Source organism: Mus pahari, chromosome 22 (assembly GCF_900095145.1).
Source record: "Mus pahari chromosome 22, PAHARI_EIJ_v1.1, whole genome shotgun sequence".
NCBI lineage: Eukaryota > Metazoa > Chordata > Mammalia > Rodentia > Muridae > Mus > Mus pahari.
Genome location: NC_034611.1, coordinates 31,874,980 through 31,892,692, shown reverse-complemented (window position 1 = coordinate 31,892,692; position 17,713 = coordinate 31,874,980). Strand labels below are relative to the sequence as shown.

The following is a 17,713-nucleotide window of genomic DNA, read 5'->3' as shown; positions in this document are numbered from 1 at the left end:
TTTTTCTTTAACAACTTGTAACGGGAGAGGATGCAGATGCTTGGACATCTTAGAAGTTTTTCTATGTGATATTATATTCAAGTGCTTTATATTCACTATTTCATTTCAATTTGTAAAATAAAGGAGTTAATATTACATTTCCCATCCTACAGTCAGAGAAATAAAGACCTTAAAAGAAGTCAAAGGAAGTCACAGTATTCTGCATGTGTTCTGATAAGATCCTTCCATGTGCATGAAAGTTAGCGAAATGCTCTCATATTTAAAACTTAGAAATTATTAAATCCATTCCCTCGGAAAAAGAAAGAGTTTTCTGCATGTTTGTTAGGATTCCACTGCAGCCGTAATTGAATGCTCATCCAGGAACAAACTGGAAGTTCATTTGTAGTGAAAATCAGTGCGGAGCTGCTGAAATACTGGCAAGAACACAACTAAATGAACCACAGTGGCACCCGCTTGCCCTGTCTCTTGAGTGCCGTGTTTAAGAAACATGCACAGCTAGACGATGGGTGATGGATCCCATACACCCAAAGAGGACAGAGTACACTTAACAACTAAAGATCAGTTTTCTGACAGTTCTATCAAGTGGGTAATTCTACAAAAGTCTCAATTTATTACACAAGAAACATTTACTAATTCTTACAAGTAGACTAGGTTTAAGAGGAACATGTAGGACACCCAGACTTCCCTGGTACTCACACTCTGTTCCACACAGTTATTTGTTCCTGACAGCCCATGTGTTTGATGACACAGTGAACTTTGACTTAAATCCCATCGTAAACACTTAATTAGAGTCAGCTTAAAACTTCTCAGAAATTTCAAAACTTTGCTTTAAAAAAAATCCACCATGGAAGAGAGTGCATGTTAACTAACTGAAACCTGCCTCTATCACCTTGTCTTCTCTGGGGAGCCTCAAAATTTAGAAAGGTCTAACTTTCTGTATTGCACACTAATGAAATAGATCAGTATTTGAGACTGTCCAGGGTACATCGTTTTTTACACGTTCCATATTATTTCAAACTAAAGATCCTGAAAAGCCAGCTTTGTCCCTACATATTCCAGCCTGGCCCACAACTCATGGGTACTGGCATCACGGGTATGTGTCAGTGTCTAGTGCAAAAAACAAACCAAAACAAACAAACAAACAACAACAACAAAAACCCCACAATTTTTAATCTTCACTGCTGCTTCTCTAGAATTCCCCAGTTTAGTTACCAGCACCACATTCTAGACTCTACTGGTCTAGTCTAGGAAGCATTCATTTCTGTTTTTCCATCATATTCAGCATGTGTTTTTAATCAGAGCTCATCAGTTTCTAACATATACCTTCTAGTATTTCAGTAAACTAACCACTGCCTCCTGGGTCTTAAATCTATAACTCCCACGCCAGCGTAACTTTCTCAGATACAAGTAGAACTTGTACTTCTCTGCTCCTAATCTAACAGCACTTCCTATGTGTGAGATGAAGTCCAAATTTTTGGCACTGAATATAAAGCCCTCTATCACATCTCTTCCTACATGATTTTCTAGCCACAACAGAACCATTTGCCTTTCCCCAGTATGCTAGATTTTGTTTCTTGAAGTTCTTCCCTTTGTCTTGGTTATGTTACTGGCTGGTTTGTGTGTCTACCTGACACAAGCTAGGGTCTTCAGAGAGGAAGGAGCCTCAGTTGAGGAAATCATTCCATGAGATCTGGCTGTAGGCAATCTGTAAGGCATTTTCTTAATTAGTGACTGATGAATGAGGGCCCAGGCCATTTTGGGTGGTACCACTCCTGGGCTGTCATCCTGGGTTCTACAAGACATCAGGCTGAGCAACAAGCCTCATAAAACAAGCCAGTAAGCAGCTCCCCACAAGGCCTTTATCAGCTCCCACATTGGGGATCCTGCCTCTTTCACCTTTGTTTTCAAAGACAACCCTAAAGTCATTTAAACCCTTTTCAATGGATATGCCTCATAGGTGTATGTACTCTGGGGATTAAAACGTCTAGCTTTTAAATCTGTATTTCAAACTACGCTTTGAGGCATTTTCCACACTCAGCATACCTGTAGATACAGAGGAAGTGTCTTCTGAATTGCAGTCAGCATGGGTCCAGGCAACTCCTTGTCTTGCTGCAACACTGTGTGAGGCAGCAACAAACAGTCTATTATCCGAAAAAGTAATTTCTGTGCTTTAGAGGTGGCAAAGATTTGCGCCCATGATTTAATAAGAATTCCTAAGAAAGAAAAGGAACAGCTTCAGTTACAATTATCTCCTAATCAGAATTATTTTCTTCCTTTAAAAACAACTTATTTTATCACAGAAACAAGTCAAAATAGACAGCAGGGGGAAAAAAAAAAAACCTAAGACAAACGAGATGAAACGGCAAAGGCCAAGCCAGCAGGAATACAGGGGTGGGCACTGAAGGGACACTGGCACAATCTCAACCAAGAAAACAGGGGAAAAAGAAACAAAGACACAGGGACAATGAAATGACAGATGACCTAGAAAGACAGAGAACTAAATCAAAGCCAAACCAACTTTCTCCAGTCCATCACACCCTCAGAAAGACAATTATGAAGGGGAGTTGAAGGTACTACCAATGTACCAATTCCTCTTTTTCAGAATTACTCAAGTATTCTTAGAGTCCCAGATGCTCTCTTTAACCTGGGATGGAGTTTTAATGCCTTCCACTAGCAGCCTTGTATAAAAAGAGGAGCAGTGTCCTGAGTTAGGAACCGGCGAGCTTCAATGGTTCCACCTGACCTATGGTTATGATATCCCAACCCTCACACACTGAGTCAGCTCACTCACTTTCCAGCCTTTATACTTGCCTTTTCTCCATTATGTTCTAAGTCTTTTATTAAAGAAATCAGCAAGTTACTTGTTCTAATTTCTAATGAACAAATGAGTAATCTACTAGCCATATAACCCATTCCTACATTTAAGACATAGACAGATGGAAAGAATCTAGAGCTATATGTTCACAAAACCAGCTCAAGGCAAAACAACAAAAACCCTCATAAGCAAAATCTTGCCCCAAATGCACAAATCATCAATGCACACGGGACTCTGTGATTCTTGACACAGCCATCATGTACTCCATAATGTAAAAACATACTTCTGTAATTATCCACTTACCTTTGCAAAAGCTAAATCTGGAAATGTCAGAAAACTTTCTTAGAGACTAATAAATCATATGCTTGAGTTAAAATAATGCAGATCTTACTGTTGAACTGATAATACATCTCTTTTTCTAGAATTAAGTCATCTGAATTGCAACACTGCTTTCGGTGCCTTCTACATTATCCACATTTCCACAGTTTCACATTCTCCTTTATCTTTCACAGCAAAGATAAAAGGTTTCAGACAGCCCAAATAAGGTTTATTTATACATTCACAAGATTAAAGGAAATAGATACAAGGTTTTGGCCATAGAGGTTAAAAGAAAAAAAAAAAAAACCCAAATTTACATTCTCTATAAAACTTCTAAGGAAATTTTTCTTATTTCCTTTTATTCAGTTCCTATTTTTGGCTAGCAACATGGTTCTAGTCAACAAAGATATTCAAATTACTGACTTCCTATAAAGAAACATCAACCCCATTGTTATAGAACAAGTACAAAAAGACTTCTTTGGAAAAGAGAAAACTTAGTGTGTGAGGAGTAGGGTTTGGAGCCTTGCCACTGGTTTATACTAATCCTCTGTGGACCTCCTTCATGCAGAGAACACCAGGATCAACAAAGGGAAGTGATGACTTTCTGGTGGTCTACCTTCTAGCCAAGTGTAGGTGAACATCAACAGAAGGTTCATTTTAGTGGTTTGGGGTATTCACAATGTGATTAAAATGGGCTATTTGCAGCAGTTAGCTTGGACATATATTCTGTTATCATAATTAATATCAGTATCAACAAAAGCACAGCAAGAAATGAAGGCCAGCATGAATTGTTTCAGCCAGCCACTATATTTTATGTTTTCTTATGCCTGCACACAGAATTGAGTGATGTAGTCTATATATTTCTTTCCACTTAGATCTTACTGGCTTGAGTTAAGGAAATGCAGCAAAAACATGTATGAAATACATACCCATTATCCCATAAGTCAGGTGTAACCCCGCACTGGAAACCTTTTTCCCCAAGTAGGGCTTTATGTATTTTAATACTTCACCAAGGTATTCTAAGGACTTTGTGACCATGGCAGATTTATCAGAAAATGTTTGGAGAGTCCTGTAAGTCACACCAACAGCCTATAAATAAAGGAAAGCATGGTTTACACATTCCAAATCTTATACAACAGACTTTGAAAACTAATTTTTTTATTTCTTTCTCACTACACATGTATCTTATACTTAGGCCTTCATTCTTAAATTTCACAAACATTAAAACAAGTGAAATCCAGGCATTGGTGGTGCTTACATTTAATCCCAGCACTCAGGAAGGAGGCAGAGAAAGGAGGATTTCTGAAGTCAAAGCCAGCCTGGTCTACAGAGTGAGTTCTAGGACAGCTAGGGGCTACATGAGAAACCCTGTCTCAAAACAAACAAACAAACAAACAAACAAACCCAAATAAACAAAAAACCAAAAACCTGAAGTGAAGAGTTAAATTTTACCTTTTATAACTAAAGGCCAATGGAAGAATTAACAAACAAACAAAAACAATTCATCAGTAGTTATTTACAGGACTTAACATTCAGCAAAATCATTAGAGAAAAGAAACATCAAACTGTTATACAAGAAGCCTATAGTTAGCTAAAGCTTTCAAAAAGGTTGGTTCATAATTCATATGACTGGAGATCTTCAAATTCCTACAGGAGAGGAGCAAGTAGCCGAATTCTTACAAGGAAAGTCTCTTAGTTCAGTTCTATGATATGAACTGATGTCCCCCCACAATTGAAAGCTTAAAGAATATTCTTAATGAGACATCAGCTAGCTAGCTAGCTAAGTTGTCTTAGTGGAGAACTCAGGAAAATGAGGTTGAGGGGCTAAAGATGGGACAAACCAAGCGGTGGTCAACAGAAATGTGAGGTGAGGCAGTAAGAAGAGGAAGAAAAGGCAATAACAAGCCCAACAAGCTTGTGAGGAGTGTGAGTGTAAGCAGGCTGTAAGAAGCTAGAAAAGAATCAAGAGGTAACCCTAGAATGGATTAGAAAGTTTGAGGAAAGTTTTCAGATCACTTTGGGAGCTCACAAAGGATTTCAACGGCCTACATTGAACCAAAACAGCACCAAAGTAATGTGATCTTCCTCACCAGCTCCTAGTGGGTAAATGAGAGGACAAAGCGAGAGGCCGTATCGTCTAACACAGGCCTAACTAGGGTAGGTAAACAGGAAACACAGCCTTGAGGGAAAGCAGACGTAAGTCATGGGGAACGAAGAAGAGGAAAGAGGAAAGAAGCCCAGTGGCATGGGCAAATGAGAAGAGATGTATTTTAGTAACTGATCCTTTTTTTATTTGGCTTTCACTGTTTGAAAATTTCATTCCTCAGAAGTTCACAAACTTTTGATCTCCGATCTCTTACAAGGACAAATAACTTGAAACTTTTATTGTTTAGGTCAAGATACACATACAAAGAGAAAGAGGATGGTGCTGGTAGGGTCACAATGAATGAAGAACGTCCAACCTCACAAACACACAAAGCTAGAAAGTATTTTGAAAGCTGTTTCAAATAACTTTGTTTCATATTCCTGTTTCAAATAGGAAGTTTTCCGTCCTATTATGCCCAAATTTTCAAGTGACATTTCTTAGAGGTCAATAATAACTAAAATTGGACACTCTCATGGACTCAAAAACACATCAGTAAAACAAATTCAGAACTCTGAATTCTAAATGAATCCTTTACTTTACTCATGAGTGGTTGCTAAATACTTTTGGAAATTTGTAAAGTTAATTAGTGACATTGCTTCCCAATGTTGACATTTCCATCCTGGGAAAAAACTGATACACCCTGATACTGTCCCATTCCCACAGAAGCCTTTAAATATCAGGGAGCTTTCAGCTCATGAAGGTTCATGTAAATTTCCTAAATTTTAATTCTCTTGAAAACCTGAACTGTATTATTAGCAACAGATACTGTCAGTTGTTTTCTTTGAAGTGATAGGCTTACTTCCTTCATTCATTTCTGAAAAAAAAAAGAAATGTCTGCCAAATGCCCAAGTCTGAATAATCACATTTTGTCAGTTTTCTTTCAAGATAAAAGCAGTCAGCGCAGCTTGTGACTCGTGTGCTCACAGGCTCTTTTTTAATACAATGCACTGCTTTGGTACACTGAAGCCCTTCACGTGCACTCTGAAGTTTCATTTGGAGAATGAGCTTAAGGGTTGAAATGTCATGAACATTTAAATCTTATTCCTTAATTAATACTATTCCTTAATGTTGAACTAGCTTTACTTTTCTAATTTGTAAAAGTATAAATTTTAATAGATATCATAATCTGAGGCCATAGTAATGGTTCATGCTACCACTTTCACAAACTTTGTGAGAACGTCATTCTGGTTTTGGGATAAAGAACATCATGAAATGGATCAGTAACTCACAGGAGTATATAAGCCATATCTGAATAGTAGTGATCATGATACCTAAATAAGTATGTTTAACTTTAATTTCTCCCAGACTAAAGAACATTTATTTCTACATTTTCAAATAGACAAAAATATGTATTTGAAATCTATACATATGTGTATATATAATATGTGTAGTGGTTTGAAAGAAAATGACCCCATAGGGTCACAGAGAGTAGCATTATTGAGTGTGGTCTGGTTGGAGTCAATGTGGTCTTCTAGGAGAAAGTGTGCAACTGTGGGAGTGAGCTTTGAAGTCTTCTATGCTCAAGCTACACCAGTATGGCACACAGGCTCCTGCTGCTGCCTTCAGATCAAGATGTAGAACTCTCAGCTCCTTCTCCAGCACCATGTCTTGCTGAATGCTGCCATCCCTCCCACCATGAAAATCATGGACTAACCTTCTGAAATTATGATAGAGAGAGAGAGAGAGAGAGAGAGAGAGAGAGAGAGAGAGAGAGAGAGAGAGAGAGAGAGAGAGAGAGAGATAGAATACATATATACACACATATATACTTTTCTTTTTAGATTTAATGTGTGCAATTCTCTCAGACGTAAAAAGACAGTAAATCCCCCAGAACTGAACGTAACTGATTGTTAGCTGCCTTGTTGGTGTTCAGAATTAAACCTGGGTCCTCTTTAAGAGCAACAAGTACTCTTACTCAATGAATCATCTCTCTAGCCCCATAATGTGTTCTTAGTACTTTGATAACTACATATATACCACATCATACTATTATTTCCATGTAGAAAAAGCACATTAAGCCCAACATTGGTATGTTATTTAAAAAAAAAAAAAAAAAAGCCCACATCTAAGAATGGCCTTAGTATTTGGGGCTTTAACGTTCTGGAGTAATTCTTGCTGTGATTCTCTTATGAGAATGGTTTACTATACCTACAATCAGTAGGTTTTATATTGGATTCTTGCTTTCATTCTCTGGAATGCACAAAGTGTAAGATAAGGGGAGTGTATATAACTAGCCATGGACACTCAGTGCTAAGGTTCTCTGGTCAACAAAAATCCGATGTTTTGCCACAGATTGTTGCTGCAGAAATAATTATGTCCTAGGTAACTTCATTGGGAAAAGACTACAGAAACTTTTTTGAGTTGTGGTGTTTTGTTTTGTTGGGTTTTTTGATGTCCAGATTTCATTCCATGTACCATTCCTCTGTATCCTGTTCTTTTTCATCCTTTTCCTGTGGCAGGCTCTAGAGGCTGTATGTTGAGTCCCATGAGAACAAGAAGATATCTGAAACCTCTCCTAAGGAGCAATGTTCTCAGCTTTCAATTCCTCCTAAACATGAACCACAATTTATATCACTTTTGCTAACTTTAACAAAAAGTCATCTAACCAAATCAGACTTACTTAGGAAAAAAAAAAAAAAAACTTTTGTTTTCTTCACAGGATACATTCTAAATACTTTATAGCAAGACACTCTGATTTTCTACTATTGATGAATCTACTGACAGTCTGGCATTAAGTATTTAACATTTTGTATCATTACTTTAACCTTTGTATAACTTCAATTCTCAGATCAGTAAAGTCCCTTTTAGATCAAAGACTACATTAGGTTTTTCACATCCCTAAGGAGTCCTAGATAATGCTATCTAGCATTTTGCAAAAACCTGTCATTGATTTATTGATAAAAAGAAAAATTCATTTCAGCTGGATTAAATTAGAGGAGACCTAACTACTAGTGACCTTCCTTTGTGACCCCAAACTGTTGGTCAGGACTCACTCAACAGTTACATAAAATACTCAACAGCAATTCATATTTCTCATTTGCATATTATTGTTATTATTAGCTATGATTAGGGTTGACAGGCATCTCTAATTCTTATACAACTGTATTTTAAATTACTGAAAAATCAATGGAATTAACTGAGTTAACAATATAGAAATAACTTATTGGTTGAAATTATTTTCACACACTTAATATCGTATTTTCATGTAGTTAGTATCAACATGCTTGAAAGTAAACCTACGTTTACTATGAATAATGTACAAAACACAATAATCCGGACATCAACAGTTTCAGCTAGGATGAAATAAACACTACCACATATTACATTCCTTTAAAATTAATGATCAAAACTATAATTTTAAGTGGAAGTTATTATAAAGTAAAATCAGAAGAAATAGATTCAACTTTCAAGTCCTGAACCTACTATGACATAGACTTGTTGTGGGCCAGTAAATACTCAGCTGGACGACTGTAGACTCTATACTAAAGTCAGTCTGAATTGGTACCCAACATTAACAATAAGACATTATTTCATTTCAGGTGGCCTTGAAGCCAAGTTTCCACATACTCTTCCTTACTTTTACCATTCATGTGGATTTTCTGCTGTCCTTAGAGTAAATCATACTATACCTGAGAACAACACTTCCTTTACTCCAAAATTTTTATATTAGCAGGCAACTAACGATATGACTTGTTAAGTTAAACGATTCATTTTATAGAAAAAAATTAATAATACTTCAAGGTTTTCTGAAAAAAAAAAAAAACTGATCTGGAAGATTATACTAATGAAAATACCTCAAGGAATTGAATAAGTGCTTGTTTGGGGTCTTCTGGGCTGGGTAAATGTCCTATTTGAGCCTTTGAGAAGATATTCTTTACTTCTGAGAGCGTAAATAGCAATCTTGTCATTTCAGCCAGCTGTTCCATGTACTCTTTTTCTATTAAAATGAGATAGTGATCATACTTATTAATAAATATGCAACAAAATTTAAAATCTTACGTAAGTTATACATATACTAGTATACAAACATACATATGCTGGAATATGTCCATCAATTTTGAAGTATGTTACAAAAACTCAAATTTTCACAAAATTAAAAATGAAATTAGACTTTTCATACTTATAATTATACTGACCTAAAAATTTATTGAGGTATTAAAAAAATTATAGAAGATATAGAAGAAAAAGTACAACCTTCTCAGGTCAGCCTCGGTGAAACTTACAAGAGGCTGCAAATAACAGCTTTTTAAAAAGCCAGTATGTATAAAACAGAAAAGTAAACTATTTCGTGAATATGGGGCAGATTTCTCTAGATGCATAGTCTTCTATCTTGGTACTCTGTATGTTTCAGATTCCTCTTTCGTACAGGATCATCTTCTTCAGAGGAAACGCAGCCTGTCGCCTGAGAAAGAAGTTTTGGTTCTTAGCGCTAAGGAAATTAATTCCTTTAGCTTTGTAGCAGGGATATTTGCTATATGTAATAACAATAAAGTATCAATAAAAAGAAACAGGCTGCAGAAGTATAACATATATATTTATAACTAACTTTAAGTATATTTTGAATATTTGATATTAGTTCATTTAATCCAGGGAGTCAAAAACTTCCCATAGATCTGCTTGCATGCCTTATAGGACACTTACCCACAGCCTGTTCAGGATTCCCATCAATCAGCAAATCAGGTTCAGAGAGGTGTTTTATGTGCATTTGCAAAACACAACGGACCCATGATCTTATAGTTAAGGACTGAAAAGACACGCAACTTGACTGAGAAAGTGCTTCACATACTGTGCTGCTAAAACAAATTGAGGAACATTAAAACCAAAGTGCAGTGGGGTCCACACAGAACAGAGCTTGGAAAAACCACATTCACACAACTCCCTTGGCTTCCCTGACTTTAGCTCAACTCAGTACTTCAGACATGCGGAAAATGGATGCTGCAGATGTACCCAAGAATATGTTAAACAACTTTGGTTTCATTTCTAATAGTATAATGTTTATTTTTCCCTTTCTATTGTTAGTGTATCTATAGGCTTATGTCAAGAAAAAAAAATGCTGGCAAAAAGGCATAATAATATAAAAGGTAAGCAACTAAACCCAAACAATAAAAACAAATAAAAAATGGCAGTATCAATAGCATTTAGTAGATGAGGTTAATAAGAAAGCTGTTCAGGACAAATATCGCTCTAGATATGTCTCTTGACTGACCAATCAATGGTGTTTTCATCCTTTCCTTCTTCACTTTATAAGCACTTATTATCAAAGATTACCACACACAAAATTCCAACACACTATCTTCCAGGAAGTAAAAGAAACTTCATTTTTCTTCACATACCTGCATTTTAATCTGTAAATATCAGTGCCAAGACGCACAGGGATTCATGTTTGCCCTAAGCTGTGGCAGGGTGGGGCACTGAGGTCCTTCCCAGTTAAGTCTTAAAGCCTATTTTGTACAGAGAGCAACCTACCTAACACTATAATCACACATTGATGTACTCAAGGGTTGGCTTATGTGGTTACAATGGCCTAAACCTCCTTTCTCTTAAGCCAAACACAGCTGAGTCTAATTTCTAACCTATGAGGGGATGCTGGGGATAAAAATGATTGGCATAGTTTTAACTTCAACATCACACTATGCATCATCAAAACAATCTTTGTCTTCTCATTTTGTTTTAATACATGTTCACACAGAGAAACCAGAGGCTTTCCTTGGGATGTCTTCCTTTCTTGCTTTCCCACACTGTTTCTTACCTAGTGCTTGACACTTGGGGACAATCAGCAAGCTCCTCTAGTCCACCTACTTCTGTATCCTAGCACTGGGGTTAAAGAGGGTCACTTTTACCTGGGTACTTGAATTCCATACTTATGCCATCACAACAAACACCTTATCCGCTAAGCTGTCTCCCCAACCCCTAAAACAATGTTTAATTCATCAGTTAACTAACTGTGTTGGTCTCACTATGTATGTAACTTTGGTTGTCCTGAAACCTGCTATGTAGATCAGGCTGACCTGAAACTAGAAGACCTCACTGATTCTGCCTGAGTGTTAGCATTAATGTTCGGCTTAAAATCATTTTTTAAGTGGACATAAATCAGATTTTTAAAAGTTCTAAAACACTCTAAATTGAAGTTTTCCTTTAAAAGAATATAACACAAATTGGTGAGTTATTACCTATTTAACTTTCTTAGAGCTAATTAACAACGTGTTTCAGTTTCTTCAACTGTTACTAATAAGTATTATTTTAAAAATGAATACTAGTATTTATACACAAATACATATATGCATGAGTGTACACACACACCTTTTTTGCTCCCCAAAGAGGCTGTGTCTTACATCTCTAAGGTGGACCTCATATTTCAAAATAATTCTTTTGAATTATACCATAAATGCTATGGCCATCCCATAAAAGAGAGGGTGTGGGGGGGAACTGAGAGGCTCAGGAGCACTCAAGGAAGACAAAACAACAACAACAACAACAACAAAAAAAAACCAATGGACCTGAAGACTTAGCTCTACCTAAACAGTGCCATGCTGAGGAAACACAAATAAAGAATGCAAAAAGAGTTCCTTCTCCAGAGAGAAAGGCAACCCCCTGCCCAAAGTCCATAACCAAGGAGAGCAGGAGAAATGAAGTATTAAACATCATTCAAAGAGACCAACAAAAGAAAAAGAAAGCAAGCAAGCTTGAAAGAGGACGGTTAGCGTCTCCTTTGTTGGGGATGAGAATATCACTAAGTATAACGGGCTCTTTAGACCAGCGGGTCTAACCTTTTAAGAGGGCCCAGGTAACACATTTGGGCTGAAAGCAATACTTGTGTGAAAAAGAACCCATAATTCTCCCTACACACATCTCTGGGTGCAGTGACTGAAGAGAATGTAAGGGAGTTGGGACTTTGACACAAGGAGGCAAGCTCAATACTGGAAGTATGCCAAGCTACCAGTAATCCTGAAGAAACAGATGCTCACATGTTGTCTTGGTGGTGCTTGGACAGGAGTTTCTTATATAACTAGTGATGGTTAGTTACAAGGGACAGGAAAACTTTATCACTGTGAAGTTTCTTAACACCACCACCCATAGTCTTACATATGTGCAGTCATCAAAGGAAGAAACCATTAAATTGTCCACTTAAAATTATATAATTAAAAAGGTTCAGCTTTACAAGTTGGGGCCTAGGGGCTTCCATGTTAATAAAGGTGAGTGATTTAAGAGCAATAAATAAATACTTTTGTTAGAGAATTCTCATACTACAAGAAATTCTAAAAGCTGGTGGTGAATTCTTTTACTTTATAAGTCAAAGCCCAATGAGACAACACATGCTTAATGATGTCCTTAGAAAACAACGGACTCACTACATCACTTCACATCCCTGCCAGGCAGCTGATAGACTGCTCCGTCTCACAGGCCTGGGTGAATTCATCCTCTTCATCTCGAAGCTTTTACAAAAGTTCCCACATTACACAATATCTACAGTAACTTTATCTCATTTTTTCATATACACCTCTATATATTACTGAAGCTATTCCTCATAGCTTCTGTATGACATGGCAGAAGATACAGAAAGATTAAACAGCATGATTTAAGAGAAGTGCCTTGTTCATGATCTCACAAGTATCAAGTCTTTAAAGTTGTCATTAAGTCTAAATATTAAATAATATACCAGTGTTTTATTGATTCAGCAATGCTATCTAAACAATTTTTCTCCCTAGGGAATACAGAAAAGTCACTTTAAGATAATGAGGCAGGCTTACTGAGAGTATGAACTTGTAACAATTACATACGTGTGTGTGTGTGTGTGTGTGTGTGTGTGTGTGTGTGTGTGTGTATCAAACCACTAATCTAGGTTTCATACTCCCTGCTATTACTACTGTTAAAATGTCCCCTGCCAAATGAGAGGATACATAATAAACATTAGTTTACATTAGAAAAACCCTTCCAGGGTACTCAAGCGTACATACCTATTTTGTAGCAAATGACTTAAATATCTTGCTACAACTTGGGGCCAGATGATGTCATCCCAACCAAAAAGCTGAATTATTGCTATAACTGGCTGTGGCTGCAGATCTGGTGGTGCTGTGTTTGGCATGTCCACTGCCAGCAAAGTAAAATCTAGATTTAAAGAGAGAAAAGTTCAGGTAAGACAGTTCCAACCCCCCACCCTCCTTACCTCTAATTACAAGGATTTAAAAATTCCCAAATAAAATATAACATTCAAAAATGTGATTTGAGTTTAAACAACTAAATTCATGTTGTCAATGTAAGCACCATTTAGATCTCCAAAAAGATTTAAAAGGCATCCAGCTCAGTAATATGATTACAGATATGGCTCCTTCGAGTCAAGCCAGTGCATTTTATTAATATGCCTCTATAATTCAGAGACCTAGTCAAAAGTATTTCCTGCATCCTGACTTCTTTGATTAATTGACTTGCCACCCACCACAGGCTCTCATGCTCACCGCAATACCCACCATTCTCTTCTATTAAACAGTGATCTCCTATGATTAAAGACACCCACTTTCTTCAGAACCCACCGTCTAGAAACCATGTTAAGCAGATATCACCTGCTAGAAATCCATCAGTTCAATCTGTACCTATGCTCCCACGTCAACTGAAGCACTGACTCCCAGGAAGCTCTCTCATTCCCCTCTACTGACTTCACAGACAAGGTAGGTTTACTTCTTGCTCTACATTGCTACTTCTAAACCATTCTCACTCTTTCCTCTCTAACAGATCTAGCTTTGAATTTCTACACAACATCAAACTATACCAGTAACATGCTCTTCTTGTTGTATACCCTCCAGTTGCCTAGGTTCATATTATTCTTCAACAGCAATTTTGCCATGATCTTATTTATGTGGAATTCTTTTATCCTTCCCCATATTTAAATATTCCCATGTTGATACTCAAAGCACTTGGCATTATCAATTATAACCTCTGTAAAACTTCACTTTAAGGACTCTATCTTGAAAATTTTGCTGTGTAAGCATGATCGCTTGAGCTCTAATCTTGAACACACACATGATCACAGGGTACATATCTATAATCCTGATGTTACTGTGTGGGTCCTTGGAACTCACTGGCTGAGCAGCTAACAGTGCAGGAACATTCAAACCCCTGCCCCCATCCCCAAACACCATATATGCCCCCGCCCATCTCTGCGATCTGGTTGGAATAAAGACTCCCCACACACCTTCAATCCCTCTGGCTGGAATACAGACACGCCTTTAGTACCCATCTCTAGGGTAACATGAGTTTGTAGAAGGAAGCAGTCATGTTTGAAAGTGACTAATTAAGGAGTAGACAAAGTGACGAATCACAGAAAGATTTGACAGAAGGAGTCAAAAATAAATAAGATATGCCCAACTCTTAGAACAGACAGGAAAGAGAGGTGACTTAAAAGAACAGCACAGGGAGAAAGAGTCAATCAGTTCCTCTGAGTGGAGTTGAGTACAGAGTAGGTCAGATGAGTGGAGTTCAGAGGCAGTTTTGCCAAGCAGAGCAATTCCAGGAGAAGCTGAGAGAAGCCAGTCAATCAGTCAGCTTGGAGAGAAGTTTGAGCCACAACAGCTGAGTTGAACCAGCCAGCCAGACCTCAGAAAGAACTAGAAGGGGTGAGCTTATTCAGCAGTAAGCCATCTGGCAAATAAGGAGGAGGGTGACCCTGTAGGAGGACCTCCAGTCACAATTAACCTGGACCCCTGAGATCTCTCAGACACTTGACCACCAACGAGGCAGCATACACCAGTTGATAAGGCCCCCAACACATATACAGCCGAGGACGGCTGGGTCTGGTTTCAGTCAGAGAAGATGCACCTAACCCTCCTCAAGAGACTGAAGGCCCCAAGAAGTGGGGAGGTATGGTGGGATGGAGGAGTGGGGGTGGGGACATCCTCATGGAGATGGAGGCTGGGGGAGGTTGAATTATGGGATGTGGAACAGAGGGTGGACTGAGGGAATAAAATATGGACTGTAAAAAATAAATAAATAATTTTTTTTTTTTTAAATTTCCAAAAAAAGTTCCTTTTGCAGGTCCCTGTCCCAGTTTCCACAGCATCACACTTTGCTGGTTTGCATCTTACCCACACTCCTCTACAGTGCCCTTCCTTGTTTCTCTTGAGCCACAAATATGCACAGAAATACACTGTGAACTGATCCACAGTGTTCTGTCTTCATTCATTCTCACACTAATAACCATCTTAGCCAGTTTCTGGGCTTTAAAGACTATTTACCCATAGACAGATTACAAATAAACTGCCAGCTCAGAGCTCTTCTGGGAAGCCTGCTTACTATATCCAAGTCCTCATTTAATTTAGACTTCAATGAATACCTTAAAACAACCCAAACACCCTCAGAACTTAAGAACCTTCAATATTCTGTCATAAAATAGTCCCTTCCTAATCTCCTTATAATAGCAGATTGCCAGTTACTCTAGACACCTTTCATGAATGGACTATTCTGGTTACATTACCTTATTTGCTTAGCAAATATTGTTCGTTTTACCTTTTCTTCCTTTAGCTCTGACCATTGCTGACTCTCTACACTACAACTTTAGTCCAATCTGGTTTGTTTGAACAATTTTCTACCTGCCTTATTTCCCTCTTTGCTTCCCTTTATCTCATCAGCAGAACGAATATATTGAATTGGTGAAAAGCCACCAATAGCTTCTAATCTCCACGTCAAGTGGAAGTCTTTGCAGCTGCTCAGAAGGCAGACTTCTCATCACTGAAGCGCATGTCAGCCTCTCACTCTTCCACTCCACCTCTGTCTCTCTTCCCTCTGGTTCCCTAAGCACTGTTCTCCCCCTCTCATATCCGTCGAGTCACTGCCTCCCTGAATACTCTATTTACTGTAATCTCCCCTGCCCTGTTTTGGTTTGGTTCTGCTGGATATGGTATTTTCATCTGTAAACCAGACTCAGGAAGCGGAGGCAGCTGGATCACAAACCCCACAAGACTGGACAACCAAGCAAGACTCTCAGAAACAACAGCAACAAAGTATTCTTGGCCCCATCACTCACTAGATCATAACTTTTGTCTGTGGTGGTCCCCCCAACGAGTATATCCCTAGTACATGCAAAGGTGAGTATCTTCTGTCAGCCTACTTCTACTTCAAGTCAGAGCTGTATGCCATTGACTTTGAATTTGCTTGGCACTTACTTTTAGAACCTAGGTCAGTGTCAACTAAACTAACACAAAACTGCTTCTGCTGATGGTCTAGCAAAATTCTGCACGACAGAATAAATTTCAACTTACCAACAATATGTATTATCTCAGACACTACACTAGTTAGAAAGCAGGACCTGCCACAATCTTCTGTCATTTGTACAGACAGTCTTATGTACTTTGTATAAAGTCTGAACTGCTCCAAGATTCAACTTCTTATCCATTTTTTATCATTCATTCCTCCATTTTTAGCTCACCTTTCTTCATCCATCCCAGACTAAAATACTGATTTAGACCATAGGGAGTTTTGTCATTGTTGTTTGTTTAAAGCATTATGGTTAAATACATTAAAAAACTCTTTAAATGAACTCCCTTAACATACATGCAGTAACAATACAAATCTCTTGTCCATTCTAGAACTTTTTAACACATTATGACATAATAGCTCTTTGAAGAAAAATATAATGACTTCTCAGGAAATTACCAAAATGTCCATATATTTAAAAATCTTGCCTAAATTGTACACGATTCCATGAACACCTAAAGACATGTCTTTGGGTCAATAGTTAATTTAAATAGAAATTGTAATTTAAAATAAAATCTAGGTGAAGTCAGAACACTAACATTCTAAGCATTCCATTCCATCCTGAGCTTATCCTTGGTGTTGAAGGGCTGGGGTTGTTGTTGTTTCTCTCTATACAAATTATCTTATATTTAGTTATCTGCTCATAAAGTATGAAAGCATACTACTTAAGCCAGATATAATCAAATACTACCTTACTTTCCAAATAATTGTGAGAGTAAGAAAAGTTTGTGAACATTCAATGTTATGTCTGAAAATTACCTTTTCTTTTAAATAAATAATCATTTAATTTTTCAATGATTAAATACGCAAGCCAAACACACCCAATTTAAACATGTCATTTGTCCCATCATATGTCACGATGACTGTTATAAGGCAAGAGACTGTTATCAAGAAGACAGAGGGAAATACTGGCAAAAGTCTGCAATAGGAGAAAGAAGTTAGCGGTGAACAGTTAATGCTGACCTGCAGCGGCATCTGCAAGCTGGGAGAGAGGCACAACTTGTGTCGTTCTCTGACTCTTGAGAAAGGAAAAGAAATGCCTCCACAGTGCACCGGCGACGGCAGCCAGGGGGCGCTCTTTAGCCGATAATGAAGACTGCACAATTAGGTCCACATTCTCTCTTTGAAGTTCCTGACACAATTGCTGATGAACACTCCTGAAAAGAAAAAAAAATTTCTAACACTCAAGA

The 17,713-nt window shown here is 37.7% G+C and overlaps 1 protein-coding gene across 3 annotated transcripts in view; it reads right to left on the bottom strand.

The window, feature by feature from the left end:
• Positions 1-17,713, bottom strand: part of Mms22l (MMS22 like, DNA repair protein) — a 109,553-nt gene that overhangs the window by 12,317 nt on the left and 79,523 nt on the right. For 2 of the 3 annotated variants that reach the window (XM_021222104.2, XM_021222105.1), the window contains 6 exons: positions 17,487-17,680; positions 13,235-13,385; positions 9,921-10,069; positions 9,074-9,216; positions 4,063-4,222; positions 2,044-2,213 (listed from right to left, as the gene is read on the bottom strand). In XM_021222104.2, the coding sequence (XP_021077763.1) occupies positions 2,044-2,213; positions 4,063-4,222; positions 9,074-9,216; positions 9,921-10,069; positions 13,235-13,385; positions 17,487-17,680 (967 nt within the window). Of the gene's footprint in view, positions 1-2,043; positions 2,214-4,062; positions 4,223-9,073; positions 9,217-9,920; positions 10,073-13,234; positions 13,386-17,486; positions 17,681-17,713 lie in introns of all 3 variants that reach the window. The other variant, XR_003842827.1, reaches the window with a different exon arrangement.